Here is a 17625-nt window from a genome sequence, read left to right on the forward strand (position 1 = left end):
GCTGGGATTATAAGCGTGCTGCCACCACACCCGGCCAAGATGTATATTTAAAATTATGCAGGCATTTTGTTAAAGTGGAAGTTATTTCTAAATATTGAACAGGGTTAATTTGGGGAAACCAGCTTTCACACAAAGCACAGCACCGTTTATGTTTTGTCATTTTCTTTGCATTCATTAATTGCCTCTCAGGTGAACCAAAGTGGCAGTTTTCTAGGGGAAGAAAACCCTCACTGCAAAATATAACAGAAAGAAGAGGCATGTCTTTGGTCTGATCTCCCTTCTCTGTGCCTGAGGAGGCCTCTGAGAGTTGGGAGAAGAAGGAGAAGGAGAAGGAGAAGGAGGAAGGGGGGGGAGGAGGAGGAGGAGGAGGAGGAGGAGGAGAGGAGGAGGAGGAGGAGGAAGAAAAAGAAGAGGAGGAGGAGAAAGAGAGAAGAAGAAGAAGAAGAAGAAGAAGAAGAAGAAGAAGAAGAAGAGGAGGAGGAGGAGGAGGAGGAGGGGAGGAGGAGGAGGAGGAGGAGGAGGAGAAGGAGAAAAGAAGAAGAAGAACAACAACAAGAAGAAGAAGAACAAGAAGAAGAAGAAGAACAAGAAGAAGAAGAAGAAGTAGAAGAAGAAGAAGAACAAGAAGAAGAAGAACAAGAAGAAGAAGAAGAAGAAGAAGAAGAAGAAGAAGAAGAAGAAGAAGAAGAAGAAGAAGAAGAAGAAGAAGAAGAACAAGAAGAGAGCCAGCCATCCCAGGCTTTTGCGGGCGGCAGGTTTTGATGCCCATGGAGCGCTGCCTGACTCTTGGCTTTAGAGTGATAATGCTGGCTAGGCTGTCCGCAGACGGACAAAACCAGAGTTGGGAGCCAGGAGGCCAGAGGCACCTGCTGCTGGGCTGTCGGGCCGGAGGCGGTGCGCGGCGGAGGCGGGCAGGGCGGGCAGGCGCAGGGCGCGGGGCGGGCAGGCGCGGGGCGGGGGCCGAGCGCAGCTCTGGGCTGGCTGCGCGGTCTCGGCGCCCTTGCGCCCTTGCGGAGCTGCGCTGTCTCGGCGCCCTTGCGCCCTTGCGGAGCTGCGCTGTCTCGGCGCCCTTGCGGAGCGGAGCCGCGATGTGGACCCCGGCGCTGTTGCTGGCGCTGTGCGCGCTGTCGGGGCTGTGGCCCGGGGCCGCGGCCGGCTGCGCCGAGGCGGGGCGCTGCTGCCCCGGGCGGGACCCCGCCTGCTTCGCCCGCGGCTGGAGGCTGGACAGGGTCTACGGGACGTGCTTCTGTGACCAAGCCTGCCGCCTCACCGGGGACTGCTGCTTCGACTACGACAGGGCGTGCCCAGGTGGGTGGCTGGGCCAGGGTGGGGCGACAGCCTTGAGCATCCCGCAGAGCCCCTTCCACTCTGGCCGGCCAGCCCACCCATCCCGGGCCACCCCGGCCACCTCCAGCCTCGGGTCCCCCAGCCCTCTCCATCCCGAGAGCTTCAAAGCGCTCCTGGGAGCCTGGATGGATGGAGGCGGCTGGAGCCCTCTGCTACTCTGGAAGGGTGTGGGGTCAGCTCTGCCCGCTGAATCCAGCAACTCAGGAACTCCGCCTGGGTAGAGCCACAAGGGGCCTGAAGAGATGGCTGCCTGCCCCCGGGCCAGGCTCCACGTTCAGTCTGTTCACCCTCAGGGATCTTTGGGGCTGGTGAAGGGTGAGGAGGGCAGGAACTGGGATCACCCCACTTTGTGCCGCACTTGTTCCAGGACAATACTCTCTTCCGGAGGGCAAGTTCTTGGAGAATGGAGGTTGTTCTCACTTCTGGCCCCCAACATGTAGCACAGCCCCTTCCTTCTAAGAGAGTTCAATATGTTTTTGTAATCCAAGCCTATGTAGCATGATCATGATTTTTATCTCAAGATGTGTGTGTGTGTGTGTGTGTGTGTGTGTGTGTGTGTGTGTGTGTGTTGGGGGCACTGGGTATTGAATCCAGGAGCATTCTACCTCTGAGCTACATCTCCAACCTTATTTTATTTTTTATTTTGATATTCTTCTCTCAGCCTCTCAAGTACTGGGCTTACAAGTGTGCGCCACCACAGCCCGCTTCTATTGTGTTTTAATCTTGCCGGTTTTCTTTGGGGTCAGTCTTTTTCATCTTTAAATTGCTACAGACTGGGTGCAATGGTGCATGTCTGTAGTTCCAATACTTGGGAGGCTGATGATATAGGAAGATCGCAGGTTCAGGCCAGCCTTACCAATGTAGTGAGGCTTTGTAGCTTACTGAGATCCTGTTTCAAAATTTTAAAAATAATAAGAAATAAAGCCAGGCATTGTGGCACATGTTTATAATCCCAGTACTTGGGAGGCTGAGACAGGAGGATAGCAGGTCTGACCAGCCTCAGTCACTTAGTGAAGCCCTCTGGAATTTAGCAAGGCACTCCTTCAAAATAGAGAATATAAAGTAGGTTTGCAGATAGTCGGGCGTGGTGGTGCACGCTTGTAATCCCTGCGCATGGGAGGCTGAGACAGGAAGATTGCACAGGTTCGAAACCAGTCTCAGCCACTTAGTGAGGCTCTCAGCAACTTAGTGAGATCCTGTTTCTGAAATAAAATATAAAATAGGTCTGGGAGTATAGCCCGGAGGTAGAAAGCCCCTGGGTTCCACCCCCAGTACCACACACACACACACACACACACACACACACACACAAACACACACACAAATTAGGTCTGGAGGTATAACTCAGAGGTAGAGTGTCCTTGGATTCAATCTCCAGTGCCAAACATTAATAATAATAATAATAATAATAATAATAAATACAATATTTTTAAAGGGCTGGCAGGCGGTATAGCTCAGAGGTAGAATGTCTCTGGGTTCAATCTCCAGTACTACTACTACTATTAATAATAATAATAATAATAATAATAATAATTTCTACAGTCTAGGCATGCTGTTGAATGCCTGTAATTCCAGTACTTGGATGTCTGAAACAGAGAGCTTGCAGGTTAAGCTTAGTGAGACCCTGCTTCAAAATAAAAAAATAAAAAGTGCTGGAGGTATAGCTTGGAGGTAGAATGTCCCTGGGTTCAATCCCCAGTATCAAAAAAGAAAAAAAAAATTTCAATGGTATCTCACAGTTTCTTACCCCTCTGGAGGAGGGTTCAGTAAATGATAGTTCAATTGAATTAAAAAGCCAAGGAAGAAATGGTGAGTATAGACTTGAAGAACTCTGTGCACCCAAGAGAAGCCAGCTCTTGAAATAAAAGTGGTCCTGCTCCTGCTAATCACATTTTCCCAGAGCCATTTGTCAGGGTTCCAGCTCAAGAATCCCAAGATGTGAGATCTTCAGCATGCTCTGGGAAAGGAACCCACAGGGCTGTGGCATCCCTAAAGAATCAGATGTTCAGCAGAGATGAGCTTCCATCCTGCCTCTGCTGCCTGAGAAGGCTGCCAGCCCCTGCCAGGCCCACAACCCAGGCTGGACACTGCAAGAACACATTTGGAAACATTATCATGTGCTGGGGACTTAGCTCAGTGGTAGAGCACTTGCCTCACATGTGTGAAGCCCAGAATGCAATCCTCTGCACTGCAACAAACAAAAACATTAAGATTTATTGGCCTGTTAGAGAGCTAATGATTTGCAACCTATAAATAATAATCAATCGTCTTTTTTGGTGGTAGAGATTGAACCAGGAACATTATACCTCCAATCTATACCCCCAGCCCTTTTTATTTTTAATTTTGAAACAGTATCTCACTAAGTTGATGAGGGTCTTGCTAAGTTGCTGGGGATGGCTCCAATCTTGCAGTCCTCCTAGAACTGCAGGCATGTACCACCAAGCCCAGCTTAGTGATATCTTTTTGATAAGCTTCTTTGCCTCTTCTGTTCCAAGGCCAGGGTACTGAAGTAAAGTAGGGTGGTCAGGCATTTAGAAAAGGCAGCACCTTGGAGCTAGGTGTCCTCAGTCTCTTCTCAGAGCATCCTCAACTCCTGTTTCCCTCCTGGATAACTCAGGCAAAGCCACAAAGTCTCTTCACTCCAGTATTCACTCCAGTAGAATCCATCTCATCTCTCTTTCTTTCTCTTTCTCTTTCTCTTTCTCTTTCTCTTTCTCTTTCTCTTCTCTTTCTCTTTCTTTCCCTCCCTCCCTCCCTCTCCCTCCCTCCCTCCCTCCTTCTCCTCCTCCCTCCCCCCCTCTCTCTCACATGAAGGGCTCACCTACATTTTAAAGGTAATTGCAGAATTCATGTAGCCTAGATGGATGAAAAGATTCAGTCTCTGCTCCCCAGGAGTGCATGCCAAGTTGCATGGCGTATACTTGTGTAGAGTAGGCCCCCGTATCTGTGAGGAGTAACTTCCAAGTCCCCCCAGTGGAGAACTGAAACTACAGGTAGTACCAACCCTTGTCTATACTGTTTTTCCCCTATGTGTTCTGCAACATTATCACATAATACCAAGGTTGACCTGTCCTTCCATGTTTTATGCCCTCTGTCCTTCTTTGCATGATTATCTTTGCACTTTGGGGCTATTATTAAGTAAAATTAAAATATACTTGAACACAACCACTGGGACACCATGACATTGGGTCTGATATGTGTTGTGGCTACTAAGTGGATACTGACTGGGTAGTGCATATATGGCTGGGCAGCATATACAGTGCCAATACTCTTGACCAAAGAATAATTTATATACCTGAGAGACTCAGCAGGACAGTGTGAGATTACATCATGCTATTCAGAATGGCATACAATCTATTTATTTATGTTTATTTATTTTTTGGTACTTGGGATTGAACCCAAGGGCCTTTTACCTCCAAGCTACATCTCTAGTCATTTTTTATATTTTATTTGGAAACATGAGGTCTCACTAAGTTGCTGAGGCTGGCTGCAAACTGCAATCCTCTTATCTTAGCCTCCCAAGTACTGGGATTGCAAGTGTGTGCCACCATGCCCGGCTCTAGCGTGCAATTTAAAATGTATAAATTGTTTATTTCTGGAATTATCCATTTAATATTTTCGGACAGCAGTTGACCAGAATAGGAAATGGTGTCTGATGAAATTTAAAAGGAGTATGTCAGCTGGAAGTGGTGGTGCATGCCTATAATCCCATTACTTCAGAGGCTGAATCAGGAAGATCACAGGTTCAAGGCCAGCTTCAGCAATTTTAGTGAGACCCTCAATAACTTAATGAGACCCTGTTTCAAAATAAAAAATTTAAGCCGGGCATGGTGGCGCATGCTTGTAATCCCAGCATTTGGGAGGCTGAGACATGAGGATCAGGGTTCGCAGATAGCCTCAGGTACTTAGGAGGCCCTTTACAACTCAGTGAGACGCTATTTCAAATAAAAAAGAGTTTAAAATGGGGTTAGGGGTGTAGCTCGGAGGTAGAATGTCCCTGGGTTCCATCCACAGTGCCACACCACACACACGCACACACACACACACACACACACACACACACACACACACACACACACACAATTTTTTCCAAAGGGCTGGGGGTATCGTAGAATTCCCCATTCCAAATAAATAAATAAAAATATAAAATAAAAATGTCTGTCTGGGAGCTATAAATGCACTTTCCCATAGAGTCAACAGAGACCCTGCAGGTCTAGGCAGAAGCAGGCTCTAGACTGACAAAGCTCCTTGCTGGTAAATTCTCTGTGCTGGAATTCCTGTCTACTGGCAGCTGGCCCTGGGTAAGAGTGAGCCTGCCCATGGACCACAGCAGCCAGGCACTGTGAGCCCACAGGCCAGCCCACGGTTCACTGGGAGGAGCTGGGAGCTAGCTCAGAGCAGCTCCTGGTACGAAGGCTTCTGTTCTCACTTTATCTTTCCTCCAAATATTTGTTGTTTATTTGTAATATTTTCTCAGAAATAACCCGAAAGCTGCAATTTTCCCCCTAAAGTCACAGAATCCTGGGTTCAACCTTTCACCCTGCCATAGCAAGTTACTGGCTTTGTAACTTTGGAGAACTCTATGTCAGCTTCTTGGGGCTAATGTACCTTGTGTATAGGAGGAGAATGGTCAAATCACCAGGTATGACTGTTAAGGGCCCCGAAGGAGATAAAACCCCGGAAGCCGGGACCTGGTATGTGGTGGGCACTGAGGTGGCCAGCATACCACTCATCAGCTCTTAGCACTACTGGACACCAGTGGGTATTTTATTTGATTAGATACTTACACAATAATTTTATGACAACATTGTGTAGTAATTTGCACTAATTTTTATTTTTTGTGTCAATGAGGATTGAATCCAGGGGTATCTTACCTCTGAGCTACACCCCCAGCCCTATTTTATTTTGAAACAGTTCTCACTAAGTTGTGGAGGGCCTCACTAAGTTGCTGAGGCTGGCTTCAAACCTTTAATTCTCCTGTCTCAGTCTCCCCAGTACTGGGATTACAGGCATGTGCCACCACATCCGACTCGTACTAGTTAATTTTAAAGCATAAGTGTCAGTTATTGAACTCCGCCCAGGTGCTCTGTATTTATATACCTGGTCTCATCCATTCTTCTCTGTTTCAGTTCAATTTTCATATATGTGCTGCCAAGGTGAGCACTAGTTTCATTTAATCTTCTCAGTGATTCTGTAAGGAACTCAGCTCTGGTCTACAATCTCATGCTGGGGAGAGAGGACCCCCAGCACACTGTACTGCCTTCCTAAGATTTGGGGAATCCTGAGCTCTGAGACTCATGTGCTGCTGGGTTCAGGAAGGCGTTGTGGGCTTATATTCACCTGGTACAGAGGTGGGAGCTGAGCTTTCCAGGGACTCCCGCTACTCTAGATCACACGCATGAGCAGTGGGGCCAGGAACTGGAACCCGCAGCTGGCTGATCTCAGGTTGCCACCAGCCACATCTGTTAGCCAAGTCATGGTTACCACGCATTCCTACACAAGTGAAGCTTTGGTCCTGCAGAGCCTCGGCAACTCTATATACTTCTTGGTTTGTTGGTGGTCTTTATTTATTTGTTTATTTTTTGGTGGTAGTGGTAATGGGGTTTGAACTCAGGGGCATTCTACCTTTGAGCTCTACCCCTAGTCCAGTCCATTTTCTCTTTTTTTCTTTTTTTTGGTTTGAAACAGGGTCTTGCTAGGTTTCTGAGACTCTCACTAAGTTGCTGTGTGCTCCTCCTGTCTCATTCTCCCAAGTACTGGGATTATAGGCATGGGCCACCATGCCTGGATATCTCTTCCTTCCTTCCTTCCTTCCTTCTTTTTCTTCCTTCCTCCCTTCCTTTCTTCTTTCTTTTTTAGGGCACTGGGAATTGAACCCATGGGCATTCTACCTCCAAGATACAACTCCAGCATTTTTATTTTTTAAACAGGGTCTCACTAGGTTGTAGAGGGTCTCTCTAAATTGCTGAGGCTGTCCTCAACTTGCAATCCTCCTGTCTCAGCTTCCCAAGTACTGGGATTACAGGCCTGGGCCACTATGTCCATATATACTACTCTATATACTTAGAATGATCCTGCCTCAAGGAACCTCTTGTACTTCTTAGCCAAGATTACATACCTACTGCTGCCTTCCAAAGCCTTTTGGACTGATATTACACTCCGTGTGAATGGAAAATATAACTGTATCTGTGTAGCTAAGCATATTTTACATGTATTTTTTTCTGATTTTTTTTTATCTTGATAAACACATTTTGGAGGATGTGTGGCTAAGATAAAATGCTAGCATTTATTTTTCTAAATAGAAAGGTTTTTTGATTTTTTTCTGATGTAAAAACAAAATTGTTATTGGATCTACATAATAATTAAATTGCCAAAGAAATTCATTCCAAAGGGAATTATCTCAGAATATCTCATTAGGATAATGGCATGGGTTCAACACCAATAATGGATCATAAGTCTCTCTCTTTTCTAAAAATAAAAAAGATAAAATGATAAAGAATTTTCCATTGGCTGTGCCTGGCCAGGGATGGGCAAAGTAAAAGAAATCCAAGTTGCCCGGCCTGGAAGAACTTTATGGATGCCTTTAATAGCTCATGTGCCTGCTGGTTTCCTAAGGTCTGCACACTGCGATCCAAGAAACAGGAGGTTGCTTTGGATCACTGACAGCAACCTCAGGAAAGGTTAATTAATTCAGGTAGAGCAGGATGGAAATTAAGTAGCTTCTATAAATCAGTGTCTCTTCTTAGATTTATGAGGAGTCCAGGAAACAAACCGGTTGACATCTGATGGCATCATATCTGGAGGAAAAAAGCTGTGGTGCTTGAAAATATGGGCTCTAAAACTTACCCCAAAGAAGGATGTCAGCCAGCTGCAGTGGCACACACGCTTGGAAAACCAGCTGCTCCAGAGGCAGAGGCAGAAGGATTGGAAAAGGAAGAAGAAGAAGAAGAAGAAGAAGAAGAAGAAGAAGAAGAAGGAGGAGGAGGAGGAGGAGGAGGAGGAGGAGGAGGAGGAGGAGGAGGAGGAGGAGGAGGAGGAGGAGGAGAAGGAGGAGGAGGCCGCCTGGTGTGGTAGTGCACGCTTGTAATCCCAGCATTTTGGGAGGCTGAGACAGAAGGATCGTTGTTTGTGGACTTGTGGACAGCCTCAGCTACTTAGTAAGACCCTTTGCAACTCAGTGAGACCCTGCTTCAAAATAGAGAATAGAAAATAGGGTTGGGGGTGTAACTCAGAGGTAGAATACCCCTGGGTTCCGTCCCCAGCACCACGGGAAAAAAAGAAAAAGAAAAAGAAAGAAAGAAAAGAAAAAAGAAAAAGGGCAAGGGATATAGCTCAATGGGAGAGAGCCCCTGAGCTCAATCTCAGTATCATACTCCAAAAAAAGGGGGAGGTGTCACAGTCTGCCATGATTTAGAAAGCCAAAGTTTCAAAGAAGCCACAACAGCCTGAGAGCCATGGTTGGTTTCTTCTGCCCCTGTCTGCTGATAAAACGAGCAGGGCTTGGAGCCTGTACCCAAAGATGCTTTGCTGCAGCAGCGCTTGACTGCAGCCCCGGCACGCAGGAGGGGATGCTGGTAATGCTCGCCCGGCATTAACACTGTGCCGGGCTGTCACCCAAGCGCCACATGGGTGTTCTGAACTTGCTAGGATCTCCCAGCCTGCTGAAGCTGTTCTCCATCTTGGTCTCATTTTGTGGAGGAGGTAACCAAGGCACAGAGAGGTTGTTAGGTAACTTATTAGAAGACATATCATGATAAATGTTGGAGCGAGACTTGAAGCTCAGAAATCTGTATCCAGAGTCCATACCTTTCAACATTCTGTTTTTCTGTCTCAGTGAAATTAGGCTTTTGGAGCAGCTGTGTACTTTGCGAGGTAGGCTCCAAATAAATGCTGGCAGAATGAGCAAGCTTCTCTCCGTCATCGTTGTCCTCTTTAAAGGTAGCGTGTCCTGCTCTTCTTTGTATTATTCCCCAACACATGCACACACATATTTTTGGATGCTGGGATTAAATCCTGGGCCTCACACATGCTAAGCACATGCTCTACTACTGAGCTACATCCAGCCCTCTTCGTAGTCCTCTGATGACACTTGAAGTTTGTCGAAAGAACATGCAGCCAGGCACAGTGGTGCACACCTGTAATCTCAGTACTTGGGAGGTTGGGACAGGAGGACTGCGGGTTTGAGGACAGCCTCAGGAATTTGGTGACTTAGCAAGATCCTGTTTCAAAATAAAAAAATAAGGGGACTGGGGTGTAGCTCAGAGGTAGAACACCGCTGTGTTCAAATCTAGTACAAAAAAAAGAAAGAAAGAAAGAAAGAAAGAAAGAAGAAAGGAAGAAAGGAAGGAAGGAAGAACTTCATTCCACATTAACTATGGCTTCAGAGGGTTCTGCCATCTGAGGTATATCCACATTTTATTTCATTTTATTTATTTATTTATTTATTTATTTATTTATAACTTACTTTGTAGTACTGGGGATTGAACCCAGGGATATCCTACCTTCAAATTTACCCCCAGTCCTATTTTTAATTTTGAAAAAGGGCCTCATTAAGTTATTAAGTTGCTGAGAGACTTACTAAATTGCTGAGGCTGTCTTCAAACCTATGATCCTCCTGTCTCAGCCTCCCAAGTACTGGGATAACAGGAGTGTGCCACCATGCCCAGTAGCATTTCCTTTTTAAAATAAATATTTTACTAGCCAGATGTGGTGATGCACCCTGTAATCCCAGTACTTGAGAGGCCAAGATAGGAGGATTGCTTAAAAAAAAAAAAGGGCTGGGTATATAGCTTGGAGGTAGAATGCCTCTGGGTTCATTTCCCAGTACCACAAAAAATACAATACAGTACAGTATAGTACAATACAATACATAAAATATTTGACCACAAACTATGCAAAGTATGTTTATTGCAATAATTCAGAAAATATAGAAATACACAAAAGAACAAAACAACTCACCTAGAAATGTGTTACCCAGAATATAGTATTATTATCTTTTTTATTTGTATCCTTTTTTTTTTTTTTGCGGGTCTGGGGATGGAACTCAGAGGCATTTGACCTCTGAGCTACACCCCTGCCCTATTTATTATTCTTTGTTTTAAAACAGGGTCTCACTAAGTGGCAGAGGGCCTCACTAAGTAGTTGAGGTTGTCCACGAACCGCGATCCTCCGGTCTCAGCCTCCCGAATGCTGAGATTACAAGCGTGCGCCACCATGCCTGGCTTTATTTGTATCTACTTTTTTATTCCTGGGCTTATACAATGTGTAAAATTCTATTTGTCTCATGAGGCAGCCTTTTTCATTGTCTTGCTAGCATTTCATAAACTAGTCCAAATAGCCAGACATAGTGGTTTACACCTGTAATTCCAATAACTTGGGAGGTTGAGGCAGGAGGATTAATTTTGAAGCCAACCTAGACAACTTAGTGAGATCCTGTTTAAAAATAAAAAGAATAAAAAATAGGGCTGGAAGTATAGCTTGAAGGTAGTCTACAATGCCCCTGGGTTCAATCCCCAGTACTGCCAAAAAAAGAAAGGGCTGGGTATATAGTTCAGTGTAGCAGCACCCCTTGGTTAAATCTCCAGCACCACAAAAACCAACCAACCAAACAAATAAATAACAACAACAACAAAACCCAAAATAACAGCAGCAACAAAAGCTAGTTCAATTAATGTCTCAAAGGAAAAAAGAAAGCCCATCGGTAACCAGATAATATGGTCATTTTATTGGAATTTTTTTAAAGGAAAAGAAACATTTATTTTGCTGTTTTATAAGAAGTATTCTAATAGTAGTTGATGAGATGTTTCTCTTTTTTGTAATTTTATTGGTGCATTATAGTCTCACATCATAATGTGGTAGTGACGTACATGCACACAGCATGTGGTCCTCTTCTCTTCTTCTCCCCATATATATGACCCTTCACTTTCTGTGACTGGCTAGTCTCACTTAACATAATGTTCTCCAGGTCCATCCATTTTCCTGCAAATGACCTGATTTTGTTCTTATTGACTGCTGAGTAAAATTCCATTGTGGGGATAGCCCATAATTTTGTAATCCATTCATCTGTTGATGGACCCCTAGGTTGGTTCCATAATTTGGCTATTGTGAATTGTGCTGCTATAAACATGGCTTTGTATATAGTACTATAATTTTCTAATTCGAGTCCCTTTGGGAAGACACCTAGGAGTGGTATGGCTGGATTATTGGAGGTTATTTTTTTAAAGGAATAAGTGGGCCTGTGGGCAAAATGTAGTCTCATTCCATTATAATAGAAGCTTTGAAAAGATTGCACCAAAAAGGAGAGAGAGAGAGAGAGAGAGAGAGAGAGAGAGAGAGAGAGAGAAAGAGAGAGAGAGAGAGAGAGAGAGAGAGAGAGAGAGAGAGAGAGAGAGAGAGAAAAGGCAGGTATTTACTGGAGGTAGAACCCAGGGGCTTTCTACCTCCAGGCTATACACCCAGCTCTATTTTTATATTTTATTTGAAAACAGGGTCTCACTAAGTGGCTGAGGCTGGCTTCGAACCTGCATGATCCTCCTGTCTCAGCCTCCTAAGCCCTGGGATTATAAGCGTGAGCCATTACGTCTGGCAGATGGCAGATATTTAAAATTGGGTCAAGCCATGCGTGGTGGCGCACGCTTGTAATTCCCGCGCTTGGGAGGCTGAGACAGGAGGATCGCACGGGTTCGAAGCCAGCCTCAGCTACTTAGTGTGGCTTTCAGGAACTTAGTGATAACCTGTTTCCAAATAAAATATAAAAAAGGTCTGGGAGTATAGCCTGGAGGTAGAAAGCCTCTGGGTTCCACCCCCCAGTACCACCAAAATAAATAAATAAATAAATAAATAAATAAATAAATAAATAAATAAATAAAATAAAATTGGGTCATGGTGGCAAACACTTGCAATCCCAGCATTTGGGAGTCTGAGACAGGAGGATCGTGGTTTGAGAAGAGCCTCAGCTACTTAGTGAGTCCCTTTGCAACTCAGTGAGACCCTGTTTCTAAATAAAGAATAAACAATAGGGTTGGGGTGTCAGAGGTAGATACCCCTGGGTTCCATCCTCAGTACTGCAAAAAAAAAAAGTCACCATGAGATGTGTGTGTCTGTGTGTGCTCTGGAAGATAAAGGAGCTGTTTCGTTCTTTCTCTATAGAATGTCAGAAGCAATGGCCATGCATAAGTGGGTCCTGCTGGGAGTAAAATGGAGAAAGAAGATTTCCACAAGACCAATTAGGACTATTTGGACTTATCATGAGGAAGAAAGCACTTGATCGTGGGTGGCCATAAACTTTTACGTGGCAAAAAGCCAAGCAGGCCGGGCTGGCTTACAAAAGAGCATGCTCGAGTCTCTGTGATTAAACAAGGAGACACTGCTGGAGGAAAAATAATCCAGAGATTTATAAAATGAAGGGCTCTTCTCTGGCTAGCAGCTCCATTTGTTGGTACGTGTGTGTGCGCACGCGCGCGCGCGTGGGTAAGAAAGAGCAAGAAAAGCATTAATTTTATAAACTATTCTCTGGCCAGGTTCAGTGGTGTACACCTGTAATTCCAGCTACTAGGGAGGCTGGGGCAAGAAGATTGCAAGGTTGAAGTCAGCCTCAGAAAATTAGTGAGACTATGTCTCAAAATAAAAAATAGAAAGGGCAGGCTCAGTGGTAGAGCTCCCCTGTTCTATCCCTAATACCACCACTAATAATAATGGTAATAATAGTTAATTACCCTTTGGTACTGAGAGTGCTGTGCCCAGTTCTGTTGGCACAATTCACTGAGCTGAGTGGACCTAGAGAAAGTCCAGTGGTCACTCCAAGACAGGAAGCCCCTGCGGAGAGATGGGGCCAGAAGCCGGAATCTCACCCAGAACCCATGCTGGAGGAGGGCGCATGTGGGAACAGGAAGACCATGAGTGGCACAGACAAGATAAATAAATATAGGTATCTTTACCACTATATTCTGAAACTATTTATTTATTTATTTATTTGTGATACTGGGAGTGGAACCCAGGGGCATTCTACCTCTGAGCTATACCCCCAGCCCTATTTTTTATTCAGATAGAGATAGATAGATAGATAGATAGATAGATAGATAGATAGATAGAAAGAAACAGGGTCTCACTGAGTTGCAAAGGGCCTCACTAAGTAGCTGAGGCTGTCCATGAACCATGATCCTTCTGTCTCAGCCTCCCAAATGCTGGGATTAAAAGTGTGCGGCCACCACGCCCGGCTGTTCTGAAACTCTTGAGTGAAGAAAATTGGGATCAAATAGAAGGAAATCCGTTTCACACCACAGATAATAAAATTAAAGGTGCTTGTGCCTTTTAAGATGTGGTGCTGGCAGGAGATGTAAATAGATTAGAAAGGATATGAAGGACTTGTGGCTGCCAGGAGAGGCTGGGTCCACCCAACCTTAAGGCATAGAAAACAGCTCTCCTTCTAGGGACCCCCTGGGAGCCAAGAGGTTGCCAGGTGGGCGGGTCGACAAGGCCTGTATCAGCAGTTGGAATTTCTTTTCTTTTCTTTCTTTTTGTGTTGTTGTTGCTGTGTTGGAGATTGAACCCAGGGGCATCCTACCTCCAAGCTACCCACAGCCCTATTTTTTTTTTATTTGGAAACAGGGTCTCACGAAGTTGCTGACAGCCTCAGTAAGTTGCTACGGCTGGCTTCAAACCTGTGATCCTTCTGTTTCAGCCTCCCAAGTATTGGATATAGGTAGGTACCATGGCACCCAGCTGACTGTTGGAATTTCTGATTTGCTCCTGTCCCACTCATTGTACTAACCTTTTTGGACCTCTGTCAGTGTTTTCGCTTCCAACTAATGTGGTTAGCAGGCCAGAGTCTGGTTTTTTTGTTATTTTGTTTGTTTTGTTTCTTTTTTGTGGTACTAGAGATTGAACCCAGGGGCATTCTACCTCTGAGATACACCCCCAGCCCTATTTTATTATTTTTACTTTTGAAATAGGATCTCATTAAGTTATGGACGGCCTCGCTCAGTAGATGAGGCTGGCCAAAACCTGCGATCCTCCTGTCTCAGCCTCCCAAGTTCTGGGATTACAGGTGTGCGCGGCCATGCCCGGCTCCCAGAGTCTGTTGAATGTAGAACATCAATCAGGGAGGAAGACTTGCCCAGTGTCCATCCATTCATCAAATATTTATTGAGTACCGACCTACCATATACCAAGTACTAGGAGCAAAGTGAAAACGTTTCACAGTTGTTGGGGGGGGAATAACAATAAGCAAAACAAATAAATATGCAATTGTGAATTATGGAGCTGCTACCAGGCAAGGAACATAGAGTTCCAAAAGTAAAGAGGGGTGTGTGTGTGTGTGTGTGTGTGTGTGTGTGTGTGCGCGTGCGTGTACGCTGTGTAATGTTTCCCTGCAGAGTGAAACATTACAAAGGTCCCAGGGTGGGAATGAGCTTAGGTTCAAGGGGTAAAGAAGCCGCGTGGCCGGGGCTTAGAGCAGAGGTGGCTGTGGGAGGGCCAGGTGAGAGTGCAGGGTCAGGCTGAGAAATCTGATAAGCAGAAAGCTCTGAGGAAGGAAGACCAGTCCGCAAATCAAGAAGGACTTGACTGATGGTGCAATGACATGCATCTATAATCTTGGCTACTTGGGAGGCTGAGGCAGGAGTATTACAAATTCTGGGCCAGGCTCAGCAGCTTAGTGAAATTCTATCTCAAAATAAAAAGGAAAAATGGTAAGAGATGTAACTCAGTGGTAGAGTACTTGGATAGAATACACATGGCCCTGGGTTCAGTCTCAGGGTGTGTGTGTGTGTGTGTGTGTGTGTAGAGAGAGAGAGAGAGAAAGAGAGAGAGAGAGAAGGAAGAAGAAGAAGAAGAAGAAGAAGAAGAAGAAGAAGAAGAAGAAGAAGAAGAAGAAGAAGAGGAGGAGGAGGAGGAGGAGGAGGAGGAGAAGGGGAGAGAGAGAGAAGAGGAGAGACAGAGAGAGACAGAGAGAAGAGGAGAGACAGAGAGAGACAGAGACAGAGAGAGAGACAGAGAGAGAGAGAGAGAGAGAGAGAGAGAGAGAGAGAGAGAGAGAGATCCATGATTTCACTCTCTAACTAGCTGTGAGAGCCAGAGGCCACTCCCTAGGGCTACTGTGGGGGCCTAAATGATGTCTACTCTATGTCTCTTTTCTACTCCCAATGGTGACTCATAGGATTACCCCCCCCCAATAAATTTTTTTGCATGCAAATCCCCATCTCATGGACTGCTTCTGAGGAAACCCAAACTAAATATGAGTTTGAGTTTAAGCAAAAAAGAAGTGGGGGGAGTGGTCAAGCTTCCTGCCACCTATTATTAATTCTGGGTTTCCTTCCCTTCATTACTAAGCAGCTGGGAAGCTGTGACAAGGTTGGTATCAGAGGCCGTCATCCCACCAGCTCATGAGGTAACAGCCTGACAGGCTCTGTTAACAGCTGGTGAAATGAAGTATGAAGAGTGAGAAAGTCAGATTTTAAGAAAGAATATCTTGATATAATATATAGAGGTGTGATATGATATATAGAGATGTGATTTAGATGAGCTTTAGTGGGAAAGGGGACAAGAATACTAATGGAATAGTTCAAAAGGAAATTTGTGTCATGCAGCTATAATATATGTCTTGTGGCAATAAATCAGTCAGAGGTTCCTGTGCTTAGCCTCTGTGGCCAAGATCTCTTATGACCTACCATAGCTTGCAATCCAAAGAGCCAAAAGTTCACAAGTGAATCAAGGCTAGAATCTCTGGTGCAGAAGAATAAATATCACAGATTAATCTTCCAATGCAAAAAAATACTTTGTGCAGCACCTTCTCATTTATATAATTCTATGCAAAATTTCCCATTTGTCGTGTGTGTGTGTGTGTGTGTGTGTGTGTGTGTGTGTGTGTCTTACAGAGGATTGAACCCAAGGGTATTTTACCTCTAATCTATACTTTCAGCCCTATTTTATTCTTAGTTTGAAACAAGGTCTCAATAAATTGCTGAGGCTGGTCTCAAACCTGTAATCTTCCTGCCTCAGGATGCCTATGCCAGGCTCCTATTTTTTCTTACAAAGAAACCATTGGGAGGTCATTGTGCTGGACCCTAGAACTTTCTGATTGTCTTTATGGGGCTTTTCTGTTAAGTTTTGAGGCAGGATCTCCCTATGTTGTCCTGGGCTCAAGTGATCTTCCTGCCTCAGTCTCCCCAGTGGCTGGGACTACAGGCTCATATCACGGTACCTGCTCGTTATGGAGCGTTTTAAAGTCATGAATTTAGCCAGCTGTGGTGGCAGATACTTAAAATCCCAGTACTTGGGATGATGAGAGAGGAGAATCACAGGTTTGAGGACAGCCTCAGCTATAGTAAGGCTCTCATCAACCTGGTGAGACCCTGTTTTAAAAATAAAGATTTAAAAAAGGGCTGGGAATGTAGCTCAGAGGTAGAATGCCCCTAGGTTCAACCCCAAGTAACACACACACACACACACACACACACACACACACACACACACACACACGGGCATGAATTAAAAAACAGGAAATAGCACTTTGCCAAGGGCAAACCCTAAGCAGGTGCTTTTGTGGGCTTCAATTGTGGGACCGAAACAAATAAAATAAACATTAGACATGAGACACAAATGTTGAAGAAATCTCAGAGACTAAATTAAGTCAGAAAACACTCCCAAATCATATTTTACCAGATAGCTATGTAAGGCCATATCAGTAAATTCTGAGTTAATGTCACGGCAAATTTTTATTTGAAAGTGATGTCCAAATATTAATGTTTAAAAGAGTAACTTAGCGAGATCCTGAGTAACTTAGTAAGACCCTGTTACAAAATTTAAAAATAAATAAAATAGAATGGGCCGGGGGTTTCACTCAGAGGCAGAATGTCCCCGGGTTCAATCCCCAGTACCACCACCGCCAAAATGAAGCAACTGCATTTTTCAAAAGCATAAATAAGCTGAGCGTGGTGGTATATGTCTGTAATTCCAGCACTTGGGAGGCAGAGACAGGAGGATCACGAGTTCAGAGGTCTCCTTCAATGTTCTCTGGCTGAATGGGTTAATGAAACAATGGGTGTGTGGAAATAAAAAGGGAGGGGTCAGCAGAAGATGACCAGCAAAAGATGACAGGAAGTGGCCTGTTCCTGATTTTCCAAAGGATGGATATCAGTATTGGGAATGAACACTAATGTGGCTCTCTCCCCCTCCCCCACTTCCGCCCTCTCTCTCACACTGGGCATTGAATCTAGGGACACTGTACCACTAAGCTCCATCCCAGCCCTTCCCTGCCCTTTTTATTTTGAGACACGGTCT

The 17625-nt window shown here is 45.0% G+C and overlaps 1 protein-coding gene across 1 annotated transcript in view; it reads left to right on the forward strand.

The window, feature by feature from the left end:
• Positions 1 to 767: 767 nt before the first annotated feature.
• Positions 768 to 17625, forward strand: part of SBSPON (somatomedin B and thrombospondin type 1 domain containing) — a gene marked incomplete at both ends in the record, with an annotated part of 34113 nt that continues 17255 nt past the window's right edge. The window contains one exon of the mRNA XM_080694760.1: positions 768 to 1308. Within this exon, the coding sequence (XP_080550886.1) occupies positions 768 to 1308 (541 nt within the window). The remainder of the gene's footprint in view (positions 1309 to 17625) is intronic.

Source organism: Muscardinus avellanarius (assembly GCF_963383645.1).
Source record: "Muscardinus avellanarius genome assembly, chromosome: 4".
NCBI classification, from domain to species: domain Eukaryota; kingdom Metazoa; phylum Chordata; class Mammalia; order Rodentia; family Gliridae; genus Muscardinus; species Muscardinus avellanarius.